This window comes from Malania oleifera, chromosome 4 (genome assembly GCF_029873635.1).
Source record: "Malania oleifera isolate guangnan ecotype guangnan chromosome 4, ASM2987363v1, whole genome shotgun sequence".
NCBI classification, from domain to species: domain Eukaryota; kingdom Viridiplantae; phylum Streptophyta; class Magnoliopsida; order Santalales; family Ximeniaceae; genus Malania; species Malania oleifera.
Window position 1 is genome coordinate 106,772,887 of NC_080420.1, and position 16,974 is coordinate 106,789,860.

At 37.2% G+C, this 16,974-nt stretch overlaps 1 protein-coding gene across 1 annotated transcript in view; it reads left to right on the top strand.

Moving 5' to 3' along the window:
• The window catches only part of LOC131152602 (cysteine synthase-like), a 42,836-nt gene extending 26,216 nt beyond the window's left edge, over nucleotides 1-16,620 (top strand). Inside the window, exons 9-12 of the mRNA XM_058104346.1 lie at nucleotides 5,189-5,268; nucleotides 10,159-10,218; nucleotides 10,377-10,457; nucleotides 16,363-16,620. Coding sequence (XP_057960329.1) covers nucleotides 5,189-5,268; nucleotides 10,159-10,218; nucleotides 10,377-10,457; nucleotides 16,363-16,452 — 311 coding nt within the window. The 3' untranslated portion in view covers nucleotides 16,453-16,620. The remainder of the gene's footprint in view (nucleotides 1-5,188; nucleotides 5,269-10,158; nucleotides 10,219-10,376; nucleotides 10,458-16,362) is intronic.
• The last annotated feature ends 354 nt before the right edge of the window (nucleotides 16,621-16,974 follow it).

The window sequence follows — 16,974 nt, forward strand, 5'->3', positions numbered from 1 at the left end:
CACCAACATAATTCCTTTCCAAAGTCCACATACAAACCATCCAGACCGTTTACTATGATTCACAGTGATTTATAGGGGCCCTCACGCTCTCTTAATCGCACTCACACGAAATGGTTTGTTACTTTTATTGATGATCATACTCGCATTTGTTGGGTTTACTTGTTTAAAGATAAAACTGAAGTCGGTTATATTTTCGTCAGTTTCCATTCCATGATTCAAACACAATTCCAAACTCACGTTCAAATTTTACGTACTGATAATGGTACGGAATATTTCAATGATATCTTGGGACATTATTTTCAAGAAAATGGAATTGTTCATCAAAGTTCCTGTGTGGATACCCCTAAACAAAATGGGGTTGCTGAATGTAAAAGTAGGCATATTCTTGAAGTGGCTCGGGCATTGATGTTCACTACAAATATGAAAAAATATTTTTGGGGCGATGCCATTTTAACAGCTACACATCTCATTAATCGAATGATTAGTTGAGTTCTTTCTTTTGCCACTCCTCTCCAGAAACTGTAAGAATGCTTTCCCAACTTTCAGCTTCACTCCAATCTCTCTCTGAAAATCTTTGGATGTACTGCATTTGTTCATGTTCATGCTCACAATCAGGATAAATTGGAACCTCGTGCCATTAAGTGCATTTTTATTGGTTACTCTCTTACTCAGAAAGGCTACAAATGTTATGATCCTGTCACAAAAAAATCGTTTGTTAGCCTTGATGTCACGTTCTTTGAAGCCACTCCTTATTTCCAAAAGCCCTCTCTTCAAGGGCAGAAGTGGAGTGAAGATCGGTTCTTTGATTTCTCTGCTAATGAGTCTGCTATTGCATCATTTCCTGACTTGTCATGTGCAAAAGATCACTTAAACTCAGGGGGAGATGCTGAAAAACAAAATAACAAGGAAATACTAGTTTACTCAGGAAAGCCAAAAACAAAGAATAGGGAGAATCTCATACCTGAGGCACCAAGAGAGTTGGAACTGGTGATAGCTCCAAGCAACCATGAGTCCACGCCCAATCTCGATCAGGTAATAGATGGCCATGAGCTTCCTTCTGATAAGTTTGCACTTGATGACATCAATTTACCTATTGCAGTTAGAAAACAAACTAGGTCATGTACTCTATATCCTTGGTCAAATGACATGTCTTATAAAACTATGTCTACAGGGTATCGTGCTTTTACCTCTAACCTTGACAGGATAAAAATTCCAAAGAATATCTAGGAAGTGCTGGAGATTCTTGAATGGAAGGAAGCTGTCATGGAGGAAATGTGGGCCCTGGAAAAAAATGGAACGTGGGATGTTATGAGTTTGCCAAGAGGGAAGAAGCCAGTAGGTTGCAAATGGGTCTTCACAGTGAAATATAGAGCTGATGGGACAGTTGAATGGTATAATGCCCGACTTGTTGCAAAAGGGTTTACACAGGCTTGTGGTATTGATTATACGGAGACATTTGCACCAGTGGTAAAATTGAATAAAGTTCAAGTCCTCCTGTCCTTGGCAGCTAACTTAGATTGGCCACTACATCAACTCGACAATAAGAATGCATTTCTAAATGACGAGTTAGAAGAAGAAGTCTACATGACAATACCACCAGGTTTTAGTAAGAAAGGTGAAGAAAACAGAGTATGTAAACTCAATAAGTCCCTGTATGGACTCAAGCAATCTCCCGGAGCATGGTTCGACAGATTTGCGAATGTGATAAAGAACCAAGGATATCGACAAGGGCAATTAGATCACACTATGTTCTTCCAACAGTTTGAAAGTGGTAAGAAAACAACTCTGATAATGTATGTTGATGATATAATCTTAACTAGAGATGATATAGTGGAGATGGAAAGATTGAAGAAAGTCTTAGCTGCTGAGTTTGAAGTTAAAGACCTTGGACAAATGCGGTACTTCTTGGGAATGGAAGTTGCTAGATCAAAAAAGGGTATCAGTGTCTCTCAGCGAAAGTATATCCTTGATCTCCTAACCGAAACTGGCATGCTTGGATGCAAACCTAGTAAAACCCCGATTGAAGCAGTAAAGAGGGTCAAAGATTGTGGAATACCAGTTGAAAAGGAGAGGTATCAGAGATTGGTTGGTAAACTAATCTATATATCACATACCAGACCTGACATTGCATTTGTTGTAAGTGTGGTAAGCTAACACATGCATTCACCGAAAAAGACTCACCTAGATGTTGTGTACAAGATCCTCAGCTACCTCAAGGGCTGTCCGGGAAAAGGACTATTCTTCAAGAAATGTGAAAGCAGGAAGTAGAAATTTTCACAGATGCAGATTGGGCGGGATCAGCGGAAGATAGAAGGTCTACTACCGGATATTGCACCTTTGTATGAGGAAATTTGGTAACTTGGAGGAACAAAAAACAAAATGTAGTGGCTTAAAGTAGTGCTGAAGCTGAATTCAGGGTAGTTGCACAAGGGATATGTGAAGGACTGTGGTTACGGAAACTCTTGAAAGAATTACAAATCGCGGTGAAATTCCCTATCAAAAACTATTGTGACAACAAAGCAGCCATCAGTATCTCTCTCAATCCAGTTCAACATGACAAGACTAAGCATGTAGAAGTGGACCGACATTTTATCAAAGAGAAGGTTGAAGAAGGAACCATTTGTATGACTTATGTACCTACCAAGGAACAAACTGCAGGCATCTTTACCAAAGGGTTAGCCTGACAAAACTTTGATGATTTCATCTGCAAGTTGGATATGATCAATATCTATAATCCAACTTAAGGGGGAGTGTAGAAATCCTGAGTATCTTGGAGTAATATAGGGAAGTATATATGTAGAGGATTGTATATTAATGAGAGATTCTTTTAGGATATTGTTTCCATATTTAGTTTTTTTGATTGTATTATAAATATTGTGTATTGATTTGTACAAAATCATTCAAGAAATATAGAAATTCTATTCTGTTTTCACAATGACCATAATACCCTTACTAAATCACGCTCACCAACATAACACTAGCACATACTAATAATGCTAAATGACCAAAACAACCATTAACATTACTCTTGAGTGGTTCTTTGAAGCATATGCATATGGGTTCGTTGTTTTTTTGGAAAAATTGCATGTTGATCACATTTTTCCTTGCAATTTTTTATACTATGTTCCCCCATATTGTGTATAATGGTCTGGAGATTATTTGTATTTTAACATGTGATTTCATTTTGGACCTAATGTGATTGAAAGGTGCTTACTCATTTGACATACTTTGTTGTGCACACATATTGTGTAATTTAATCCATAGGACCAATATTTGTTAAAACCTGGACCTATTCCATCCAAGTCGGAGGATTTTAGAGTTTTATAGATTACCATGCTTGATTTTTGTAAAACCTAGATTATTGCAAATTTCAAATTTCATGGAGCATCATGCCAGGTCCATAATGGTTGGTGACTGCCATGTTAAGTATGGGTTCATTGCACCCACAGCATTATGTCAGTGTGGGCCTTGTGGGCAAAGTGGCCTGTGATGAGAATGTTTTCACATAACGCTTTATAAAATAAAAGGTGAATACCCTTATCCTCACCCTAATGTTATCATGGTTTCCATCAAGCTGCAACTTGCGCATTTTTGTGCTTTCATGCCTATGGTTTGATTGGGATGAATGAAATCGGAAATTGATATAGCATGAAACCTTAGCTGCCAAAACCTAGTTGAACCTGCCAAAATATATTGCAGGACAAGTGAATTCCTTGAACCATATCAGCCCAACTTGTGTATTTTGTGCCGTCATGCCACCTAGGGTTTGACTGGGATGAATGATATTGGATGTTGATATTGCATGAAATCTTAGCAGCCAAAACATAGTTGAGTATGTCAAAATATATTGCAGGACAAGTGAGTTCTTTGAACCAGATCAGCCCATTCTACACAACTCTGATTGCTCCCTTTCCTCGCATTGTACAGTTGATTTATCTGATGGTAGGGGGAACAACCATTTTCTCATTTTTCTTTCATATGGGTGGATTTGGTGGCAATTAGCTTTTTGGCTCACAGGAGGTAGTCTTATTTTTCTGAATGAGGAGTCAAAAGGGGGCAGATATGCATACAAAAGAGTTAAAATTTGTATTGAAGGATGTCATGTAGTACCATGGGGAGAGCACAAATTTTGGATTCAAACTCTTTTTCAGTGTGGTTTTGTTACTTTATTTATGATGATAGCAGATGTCATCAGATTTGACCTGGATAATCTGCTGGTCCAACTGAATTGACTTTTTCTGCCAACAGAATTGGCATGTAGATTGCTTTGAATATTTTTTGCTATAGTATGTGGGTAGTGTTGTTATCATTTGTATTTTTTTAAGGTAGTTTCCTATGTTTTTTCTGTTAAAGAAATTATGTTCTGCCTTCTTTATAAATGTCAGTGGGACTAAAAATAGTCTTTGGAAAAACAAGAAATGAAAAAGCAACAATTCATGCTTTCAATCACATCAATTTTTCTTTAAAGATATGGATGATGATATTATGTAGTCTGAATTTTTATCATGCTATTTTAAGTTTGTAGTAGCGGGGCTCTTGTTATTCTGATAGAAAACGAAAATTTATTGAGAGAAAAAGGGATATAGAAAGGAGACCAAAGCATCCTCTAGAGCAGGCAAAAAAAAAATTGAAAAAAACTGGTCCTCCAATTGTGCTTCAAAACCGTCAAGGAAATACTCCCAAAAACACCTGAAGAACAAGAGTAGTGCATGGCTAAAAAAGCAACTTTGTCCTAGAGCGAAACAGGAGGATTACGAAAAATCCTTCCATTATATTCAATCCATGAACTTAAAGAATTGCAGACCAAGTACAATCAACAAAGAATTTTCCTTCTTGTTTTGACCAAAGCCCCAAAACCTTATACTCACTAAGTCTCCCACATTAGCTGGACAAATCCATGACTGCGAAAACATCACAGTTATAGCCAACAATAAAGTGAGGCTCTTTTATTAAATTATTTTATTAGTTCTATAGTTATCTCATCATTTGCTTGACACCATGTGCAAGAAATATCATCTTTGGCTGTGGATATTTGCTTTTCTCCACCCTGAATCTCCACCGGGATTTTCAGCTATTTATTTTGGCATTAAATATAATGCTTTTCCGTCTAAGACTTCCTGAGTTTGGCAATATTTTACATATTGATGGGTTTTAACTGGACATATTTTATGTTCTTTATTTTCAAAAGGTCGGCATAAGATTCAAGGAATTGGAGCTGGTGTAATCCCTGCCGTTTTGGATGTCAACATACTAGATGAAGTTGTTCAAGTAAGCCTAAAAATGCTTTTTATTGAGACTTTGCTTTTAATTAACATGTGAAATTATTTGTTGATATGATAGTTTCAAAATTCTATATTGCATTATGAAATTATAACAGTGGCAGTAGCATATGACAAATAGAATTCATGATGCAGGACCAGCGTCCAGCAACTTAAATTCTCAATTTGAATCTCCTAAAACTAATACATAAGGGCCTTTTTGTAGGCTTACAATGCTTGGAAGATAACCAACTGATTTAAGATATGATCAGTGACCCTTTTCTAAATAATAATACACTAGAATCTTGCTTCTAAATTAATAATATCTTAGAATCTTGAAGATATGACCCTAATAAACGAAAATGCAATAAAAATAGGAAATTGAATAGATCTTGTTCGCATGCTGCATCAATTCATCATAGATAAAAATGTAAAATATGAAGATCTAACTCTCATGTTGCAACCTGCAATGCATTTCATTGTCTTCAAAATCTATAATGAATTTAATTTTTTGGATCATCATTCATTTTCTTCTTTTTATTTTTCATGGAAACTCTGAATATTAATCAAAAACCAGGCCCATGCACTACACGCACTCCACAACAAACGTGCATCATGCATGCATGAATGTGGTTTTCCAGCTGTCCAAATGAGAGGTTGTGTCTGCATTGTAAATTGTAATTGCGATATATATATATATATATATATATATCAGAATATCAACATTGTATTTTTTTTTTTTATTCGTCCATGGGTGTTTTTAACTTTGTTGGAAATTTGATTTGTGAGAATCGTTCCACATCACAAAATTGAGGAGAGAATGAGTGACTTGAATACATGGTTGGGCCCAAGCTTTTAGGTCCCATGTATATCAAGCCTACTCATAAAGACTCCCAGCAATAACAAGTGGTACCGAAGCTGATGATTTGTAACTCTAGGCAAGTGGCATTCTAAACTTGAGGAATAAAAGCTAATTCTCCTTATGTGCTAATAGTTGGAGGACTAAACGTATGACTAAGATTAATAAAGATCATCTAAGCTAGGTAGATAGATCCGATTGGGATCAATACATGGAAGGTAGGATTGATTTGAAGGCATATGGAATGTAATCCGACGCATATGCTGTCGTAAGGCTTACTTGAGTAACTATTGAAGAATTGGGCTAGCTCTCTACTGGGAAATGGTTCCCTCTCAAGGGAGGGTTCTTGAGATTCACAAATCAGGGAGGGAACTAGTTGGAAATTCCACTTGTGAGATATCTCATGTCCAAGACCGGCTTAAGCTTTTGGCTCAAGTTGGTGCTTGCCCATGTATATCAAGCCTACTCATGAGACTCCCCCAATGCTAATAGTACTCATGATTATTTATTTAGGAGTACAACATGCTTGGGAGTCTGTCCTCTTGCGGACAATGCCATTTCCTTCTTCTATTTCTTTTACAATCTCTCCTAGTCCTGGTTGCATTGATAATTCGCCATCTAATTTGGTTGCTCAGGATTACGACACTTCCCTTATCACATCTCATGTGATGTCTAAGGGACAGACCTGGACGATACCTTATTCTGTATGTGATATGCAGTCCTTGAGGCATATCTCCAAAGGAATGTGGCTAAGCTTGTAGAACATACCATGTCCAGCAAGGTATGATTCCCAACTCTAACATACCAATCAGTAGTGGTTTTCTAGAAGTCAACTAGGATAGAATGTCTTTTGCCTTCTTGGTATTAAAGAATTCTACTCAATCTTATTGAAGTGCCTTAATACTCTTTCTAGTCTATTTCTTTACTTTATGTGATTATGTCAAAATTCTTAGATGTTTTTGCAGATTTCAGACAAGTACCCCTGCAGTACCATTATCTTGAATACTCATTGATTAAGGACTTGAGGCAATGAAGTAGGAATAACCTCCTCTAGCTAATACTCTTGGTGGTCTTCCACATTTCAATGTGAAATAACCTAGTGCTCATGTGCCTTCTCTTTCTTTTGTTCCACAGAGGGTGATTTGGTCATCATATCTTTGAGACAAGATTCACAAGTTGGATAATTGTTACATAGTGACAAGCCTAAATGACATTCCTTAGCCAACTTGCTTATTCTATCCTCATCTTATATGCCACGTATAAGTTGGATCAATATCATCTTTAGGTCTTGGATTTATGGTCATTATTGAACAAGGAAATATTGCCATCAAAATTCAAGAAGCACAATTGAAAAAAAATACTAGGTCTAAACATAGTATTATTCAAAAGGAAGTGCATATGCTATTTTTAAAAATTTTAAAAAAAAAACAGCAATAATATACTCAAATGTTTCTTGATACATTTGGAATGTAAAGATGCTCTTTTAATTCCAAAACACTATTTGATGGCAATTGAAGTTGGATAGTCCTAACTCCTAAAACAAAGGAAACTGGTTCCAGGGTGGATGAAAGTGCTTTTGACCTTTATTTCATTACATACTCTCTTTCTATGAACCAACTGGCAATCCAGTGGAAGGTTAATACATGGACTCTGGGTCCATTTCCACCCTACAGGTAATCTCTCCCACAGTCAGCTTTTTATTTCCCTTTGGACCTTGAAGGACCTTTATCCAAAGAAACAAAGCACTCTTCGTAGTATATGTTCTATTTGAAACGATGTGCGAGTGTTATAATGTGCTGTGGGGAGGAGATTAGAAAAATAAGTGACTTATATGCATGGATGGACCAATATCTAATGGCTCAAGCTTTTGGGTAAAGCTTGTAGCCCATTCATGTATATCAAGCCCGTGCAAGGGACTGCACCAGACCTAACCTCTTCCAATGCCCTTCCCTGCTGCACTGGAAACACTTCTTCTGTTTTTTGTCTTCTTAGATTTTTCTTCACTTATACCACATGTAGGCTTATGCTGGTCCCTTCCTATTTCCTGTACTTTTGGGTTGGGCAGGAGAAGCCTTGCCTGACATAAGGGTCATACTTTTGTTGTTCTTTACAGTTTGCTCAGGGATTATCAATGTATTGACCAATTTAGGCAGAGCTGATTCTGGTCTGTTATGGTAATTCATTGCAAAGTGTAAGAAGTATTCAGGAAGCAATTGTGGGATAGAGTGAAGGAGTTGTGTTGTCCTATAGTTTGATCATTTGATAATTCATTAACTGCAAAAGTAGTTGCATCTCCTGTTTGATGGAGGACATCTCCCAATTTAAAAAAAAAAAAAAAATCAAAAGATAACAAAGCTCCTTTCCATCTTCTTTAGTGAATAACCTACCCAACCGAATTGCAACAAAATCCACGTTCATTTTCCTGCTCTTACTTTGCTTTCAAAAAGGTTTTGGAGAAGGTGGTGAGCCCCAGATTAGTTTGGTTCTTATACTCAATTTTCTTCCATTTGACAAATATAGCTGCTCATCCAGTCCTAGCTGCTTATTCCCCTCCTTTAGCCACTTAATTCTTGATTTTTGACATTAAAAAACAATTCCCTGATTCTTGTCAATCTACAATATTCTTCCACAGCTGCCTTTTCTTGCCCAACTAGTAAGTCATTTGCAAGGACATCCAAATACTCAAATTGTATGAGAAACAAAAAACAATTCCAGCAGCCTCACTTAAGAACATAAGATTTTAGGTAAAATGATAACTTGAAATGGTATCAGAACTGTTGCTCGAGGAGGTTCTGCATTCAAGTCTGTTATCTGTGTTTTTTCCTATATGTTGATTGTAGTTCGCATTTAATCTGTTAGTTTTGTCCACTTGTTTAAACCCAATATGTTTGCTTCTTAAAATGCATGATGGGGTCACACGAGAGAAGGAGCATTGGATAGCACCACCCGACAGCTTAAGCTTTGGGTCAAGTTGGCTACCAATTCGTGTGTATCAAGCTCATGCACAAGGATCCCCAACATAACAAGTTGTATTAGATCAATGGCTGCCAGGAGGTCCTGGGTTCTGTCTTCTGCAGCACTAGTTGGATGTTGTTACTCCCCTAATGGGAGTCCTATGTTATTTTTTGCTTTACTCCGCAAGCAGTCCATAGAAGCTGCTTCAAAAGGGTGAGGCTTTCTCCTCAATCATATGCCGGACAGGTGCTGGGAGAGCTTTACTAACCAATTTAGATTATCTGATGCTTGATAATTGATGAAAAAAGATCCAATGTTTGGCTAGTCTCCTGGAAAACCTTATTGGTGAATTGATCAGAAGTAGGGACTTTTGTGGAAGAAGTCAGAGAAATAATGAGAAATTCATGATCATTTAGGAAGCTGGACTGCATTCTGCGCAAGTTCAAAAATTCATCCATTCTTTCTCATTGTTCAGCCAAACAGAGCAATCTAGGACTTGTTAGAAAGCTGAGTCTACTTTCAAATAAGATTTGCCTTGTTCAAAAACTATCAGTTCTAAAAATGCTATAAGCAATCTTTAAGCAATGTTCAGAACTCTCAGCTTTCAGTACTAGACAAAACTTTGAAATATATTGACTTATTTCTTAATGCATTTGAGTGTTTCAAGTGACAGTGGAAATTATTTTATATCTAAAATTTTATGCCTTTTTTTTTTCACCCAATATTCCAAGTAATGAGAAAGACATTACCGAAATAATGCATTAAGGTTGAAATCGACAATGTTAATACTTTTCCCAAGTTTATATACAGGCCTATTGTGACAAATTCAAGTGGCCAATTAATTACTGCCAAAATATATCATAAACTTAAATTTTTTCCATAAAAGATGCCAATGACTACAATCTATTAGCACAAATGGGACCACCAATGACTTCTTGAACACTAAAACTTTGCTGGTCAATGCTCAAAATTGAATTGATGGTGAAAATGGGCTGTCTGGAGGTATGTATAATCAAATATCATGGCTGCTGCCGATATGAGCTTCACAGATCTCTGTTAGTTGATACTGAATGTTAAACTTTTCAGGTATCAAGTGATGAAGCTATTGAAACTGCGAAGCTTCTTGCCCTGAAAGAAGGATTGCTGGTATATTATCTGTAAAAGATCCTGTCACTGATTTATTTTCTTCTGTAGAAGCCTATTCTCTTGGCTGTTGCAGAGTTTCCAATTTCTGTTTGATTATGATGTTTTATGGCTTCATTTTTTCTTATTAACGCTGAATTGTGGAGAAATTTTTTCTCCAGGTAGGGATATCGTCTGGTGCTGCAGCTGCAGTTGCAATAAAGGTTGCAAGGAGGCCAGAAAATGCTGGAAAACTCATTGTAGTAAGTTTAATTGCCTTGTTACAACTATTATATGTATTTATAGTAGTGCACGTCACTATTTGACTTAATGTCTATGCAGTACAGCTTACATCATGATCATGATTAACATTGTTCTATTTTTTGCGGTGAAAATTATTAATGCTTGTTTAATAGCTAATATTCTTCTTATTCCTGGTTTCTGTTTTCTGGTGTGTTAAGCACCTAATATGCATGGCATCTGAATTTTTTTCAGTCTTTTTAGGTTCTCCTCTGTGTGTGTGTCCATACTGAAATTTATATCATTGTTGAATGGAGTAGGTGAAAACATTTTCTGAACCATGAGTGTATCATTGTTGACAGTGTATCTAGTGTCCTTTCTGCAGCGGGTTTTTCTTCTTTCAGATATTTAATTTGACAATTTGCTTGATTATTTCTTCTATTACAAGTGCATTTGGAAGCTATATGTTGAAGATTTTAAAAACCATAGTTTCTGGGGCATCACCTAGTAGCTTATTCCAAATGGGTTGTCTCTAAACAGGGTATTAGAGAATCTTTAACAAAAAGGTCTAGAGTTTGGTCCTCAAAGCCACCATTCTTCAAGTTTTGTTGGTCCCTATACTCTTATGAAGTACCAATGTGGTCCCTAAACTCTTTTATTTTATTTTATTTTTAATGAACAAAGTAACTTATTAGAAGAGATAAGAATGTACAAGGAAAGAAAAAATTGGAAAAAAATAATAATAACTGGGAGCATAAGAAATCCTCCCTTCAACACAAAAACAAAAAATTACACCAGAAGATCATCATAATCTGAAAGCCAAACAGTGAAACAGAGCCATCCATTCCGCTTCAGGTCTCCCAGAGAAACATGACGAAAACAGCTGTTAGCCAATACCCACAATGATGCAAGATAAACCACTCTACTCCAGACCAAATTATTACCTGTGTCCAACCCTTTGAAAATCCTGGCATCTCTCCAACCAAACACAATTAAACTAAACTCTTTTTTATATCAATAAAGTCATTGAACTTTACTAATTTATCAATGTCATATCCTTTGTCATATATTTTATTTTTGGCAATAGGTGACGGATTTTGCTGACATGGACGCTCAGAAATGATGAGGATTACAAATTACGATGTGACTCAGACACGTGCTGCTAGTTCATTGAAACCATGCAGAATAAATAAATAGAATAAAAAACCAAAAGAACAATTGGTGCACCAAAATGAAAAGAAAAAAAAAATACAGCTTTCAAGAGATGCCAATTGTCATGTGGGTGCACCCATGCAAGTGTCCAAAAAAAAAAATGTTAACATGCAATTATCTATATATATATTTATGTTGAGAATTTTATTTTGGAGTTTATCCCACATTAGAAAAATTGAGTAGATGATGGGTGCTTATATACATGGTTGGGCCCAAAACGTAATAGGCTTAAGCTTTTGGGTCAAGTTGGTGCTCACCCATGTGTATCAAGCATGCCTTTGACAAGTGGTATCAGAGCTGACGGTTCGTAACTTTGAGTGAGTGATATCGTAAAAAATCAAGACGTGAAGCTAATTCTCCTGACGTGCTAACAATTGGAGGACCAAGTGTGTGACCGAGGCTAATAAGGATCATCTAGGCTGCGGATGGTTCTAAATAGGGTCAAGATGTGAGAGGTAGGATTGGTTCGGAGGCACGTGGAATGCAATCCGAAGCACATAAGGCACTAGTAGTAAGGCCCACTTGAGCAACTGTTGAGGAATTGGACTTACTCCCATAAGGGAGATGGTTTCCATTCAAGGGGGAGCAGTTGGAACTCACAAGTGAGGGGGAGATTGTTGAGAATTTCACTTTGGAGTTTGTCCCACATTGAAAAAATTGAGTGGATGATGGGTGCTTATATACATGGTCGGGCTTAAAACCTAATAGGGCTTAAAACCTAATAGGCTTAAACTTTTGGGTCAAGTTGGTGCTCACCCATGTGTATCAAACATACCTTTGGACTCCTCCAGTTTTAACAATATATATGACCAAAGGGTTCATATTGTGAAATTGTAGTTGATTGATACAAGGAAGAATTTAGGGACTATATTGTTGCCTTCACAAGTGTACGAGGGCCCACATTGTTTAGCTCTCCATTCTTACTAAAATTTAATTTTGAGTATAAGGTATGGTCTGTATTTTTTTCCTGCTCTTTATAAGTCTAGCAGATTTTCCCAAGTGGAGTTGTGTCAAGAGATAATTAAAAACCATTCGTAAGCATCACCTACTAGCTTAATCTTTTCGTTGAATTTGTTGACATCATGCAAATGATTGTAATTTTTTAGGTATACTAACTTGAAAAGAATGCCCACTGAATGAATGATAATCATTAATGGTCAGTAGCTCATATTTGGTTGATGGGGTTGTGCATCATCCATCAAATTTATGGGACTCGAAGCCTCATGTAACAAGTTTAAGCTTGTTGGTGAGACATGGTATTAAGACCTCTTCAGTCATAAAGTCGAGATTCAAGAGCTCAATCATCATTGTCATATTCTTTTGATTAAAATTAAAACTATAGTACAAGGTATGGTGAGCATGTTAGTGTTCACTGTTCAAGTTTTATGAGCTTATGTGTGAAGGGGAATGTGAGATAAATAATCCTTCTAAGGGCCTCAGCTAACAAGCTCAGCTATGATGTATACGGGCTGTAAATGTTGGATTATTTGGATTCCAATCCCATCAGATCTCTCAACTTTGAGATAAGATATCATTAAAGATTTTGTACCCTGATCTTTAACACTCCTTGCAAAGATGAGCATAGAATAGAGAGATAGTCATCTTCCTTTTTTTTTTTTTTTTGCTTTGTTTTTATTTTTTTATTTTTGGAAAAATAAATAAATAATGAAATAGACCAATTTGATCTTGAGTGGAAAATCTTACGTAAACCTAATGAGAATTGTGCACTCAGTTTCAGGATGTGCAACTACTTGGATGTTATATCTTTCAAAGTATGCTGAGATTGTATTCATCAGGCTAACTTTGGCCAGCGGAGAGATCTTGATACTAAAAATATAGAAAATAACGAACCCAAGCTTTGGTTCAGTGGTTCTCTCCTGGCCTCCTTTGGGGAGGACTAGGGCTTTAATCCCTTTGATCGATCTTCTCGAATTTTAGAAAAAAGGGGGGGGGGGGGGGGGATTTTTGGGATAGGGGTAGGAGGGGGGTTGTTGATGTTGCAGTATGCACAATAGTCCTTATCGTAAAAAAAAAAATCTAGGAAATAAACATTTGTAGATCCTTTTGTAAAACATCTTCCAATCGTAAATATACAAAGAAGATGTGTTGGGTGGTCTTCCATAGAAGCAAATATCCAAGCCAAGATGACACAATTGTCAATGGACCACTGTCGGTGAGCTAGATCAGTATTAGCAGGGCGAGACTCCAATCCTGACAACCACTCAACCTTGCCATGACTCCCAAGATATAAGCGAAGGGACTGTGACCAGGCATGAAAGTTGCCGCCATTCAAAAGAATGCTAGGGACCTTTTGAACAGAGCAGTTTGAGCCAGAGATAAGTCAGGGCGTGGAAGGTTCAAAGGAGAAGATTGTGCAAAAGTATCACCGCAGCAAAGCAAGTTGCCGAAAGAGTGGTCGGAAAAAATAGAGTGAATGATTGTGCTAAATTACACTAGGTAATTTCCCAGTCTGAGCCAGAGATAAGTCAGGGCGTAGAAGGTTCAAAGGGGAAGATTGTGCAAAAGTATCACTGCAGCAAAGCAAGTTGCCGAAAGAGTGGTCGGAAAAAGTAGAGAGTGAATGATTGTGCTAAATTACACCAGGTAATTTCTCAGGGAAGTGGGGGTCACAATGGACCGCTTAAGTCCCATTTTTCTAGACATAATTTTCCTTAGACGTATAATTAGCACAATACATTACTACAACTATACTTGACAATAGAAATAGGCGTGCTTTATATGGTAGGGAAAGGGTCGGAAAGCTGTCGTAGACGCCGGAAATTCGCCAGGAAAGATGTTGGAAAAGCCGTCAGAGTCGGCGGGAATTTGGCAGAAAGTCACCGGAAAAGTTGCCGGAAAAGGCGTCGGAGTTGCCGGGAATTCACCAGAAAGTTGTTGGAAAAGTCGTTGAAGTCGCCAGGAAAGTTGCCGAAAGGTACTCGGAAAATAGTAGACTGAGTTTTCTGATGGACAAGATCCACTAAAGGTGGCAAGTACAGAGCATACGACTCAACCTACTATCAATGAAGTTTTCTAATGTACAAGCTCCACATACGTGGCGAGTGCAGAGCATACGACTCAATGGAGAACCTGGACCTTAAACAAGGAACCCAACCTTGCTCTAATATCAGTGATGGGTGGTATTGGGTCTTCTCAACCCCAAAAGCTAACTCATGGGGTGAGACTTTCCCTCAAGATGAGATAGAAAAGTGAGGTGGTCAAATAGGAGGCCCTTTGGGCCAAAGCTAAACAAAGGGGGTTGCCTAACCCCCATCCCAAATTCCTTCAGATCTCTAATATGGACGTTTCGAGCTTTAATGATTATCTCTTTGGGAACATTTATTTATTTACATTGATTTTCACCATTAAAAGACATAGTTTCTTTTTAATTTTTCTTTAAAATTATTGTAAGGCTGCTGCGAGCATATTAAAAAATTGATGGCCAAATGACGACGTCCTATAAGGTTTGGTAAAAGACACATACCTCTTTTGATGTTTCACAAGTCCCATGGATCTCCTTGAGGTTTGATAAAAAGGCATGGACCTCCCCTTAGGTTTCAAAAACTCCATTGCCTCTTCATATTTGATTTTTGGGACATTTATACCCTTCTATGGGCTTGCCATTTTGCCAAATATCAAGGGAGGTCTTCATCTGTTTTCCAAACCTCAAGGAGGTCTCTATGATTTTCAAAACCTCAAGGGAGGATCATGTTTTTTTGCCAAACCTCGAGGGAATTTTGTGGAACTATTGAAATCTTATGTGATGTCTGTGTCTTAAGGAAGATATCAGTGTCTTTTGCCCTAAATAGATTAATGATAGATGATGATGAGGAAAAATATGCTTTAGTAAAAAAGAATAAATAGAAAACTTGCATGGTATGGCTGAACGATCATCAAGTGTAGCAAGTGAATCAATCATCAAACATAACAAGTGATGAGAAACTCAAGGAAATATTGTCACGAGACTAGTTAGTACCATAATGATAAAAAAGTAGAATATAGCAAAATGAATAATGAACAATAGCAAGGAAGGGGACAAGAGATTTATGCTGTTAACCATATGGTCTACATCCATGGAAGAAGGGTCAGTAGCCCTATTACTCAACTCATAGAAGGCGCAGGAACCATCACTTATACATAGGACTGCCAAAAAAATAAAATAAAGATTGTTTGGATACCAATCCTATCCTGATCTCTCAAGCCTAAACCTAAAAGACATCAAATATTTTGAATAACCAATCATCCATCTCTTTCTCGTTAAACCTTGGGTGGAATTGGCATTCAATTGCATTTAGTTGGACTCCAAACAAAATTACAAAGCCTTGGCTTCCTTGAAATATATCATTAGAAATATATGAAAAAAGTTCTTTAACTGTAGGAATGTGACCAAGGTTCGCTGCAAAGTAACTGTAGTTTCTCCAGTAGTGCAAATATGATGGAATTCAATTTGTCATCAGCCATTACATACAATAATGATCGGCCATTTGAGATCAGCCAATCCCTCCCAAGACTTTTGCTTGGTGAGACCAGCACTTGGCCTAGGCTTAATTGATTTCAGGCTAGGCCATCCTGGGTTGCCCATTTATACAGTTATACTTAAAAATATACACATTATTTCAAATATAAAAATTCAAAAGTGTAATACATATATATGTATTATATATTAAATTATTATAGTACCTCAAACCACGCCATTTTTTTGCTCTTCTGATGCAGGCGATTTTTCCCAGTGGCGGAGAGCGTTATTTATCCACTGTGCTGTTTGAGTCCCTTAGGCGTGAGGCTGAAGGCATGGTTGCTGAGTAAGGCCTTACCCAGCTGCATGGATTTGAAGATGGCTGCTTAAAATTATAGTTCATTGGCTCCTCCCTGGATTTGTCTATGAACCAACTGGAGCAATGGCTACATGAAACATTTCTTGATGTTCTTGCTGGAAATTTTCAATAAATTGTTCATACTAATAGCTTTTGACCAGATCTGTTTCCTAGTTTTCAAAAGCCAAACATGACACCACGAGAATCGCTTTAAAAAAATGGCAAAGAATTATTGGAAACTTACTCTAATTAGGATAGGATGGTGAAATCTTTAATCATACTAAACTAATCACTTCTAATGCCAAATCACTTATGTGGATCTCCTGCAATATCAAGCCCTAAACTCTTACATCAGTGGTTCGCCTGTTGTGTCTCTTTAATTCTCTGGAGAACAACTCGTCTCCCCTTAGAGGGCAATATTACACGACTCTTGACTTTAGATGATCCACTTCATAGAAGGAAAACACATGAACCCGTATTGTTACACTCAATCAAAACATGCATATAGATGCAT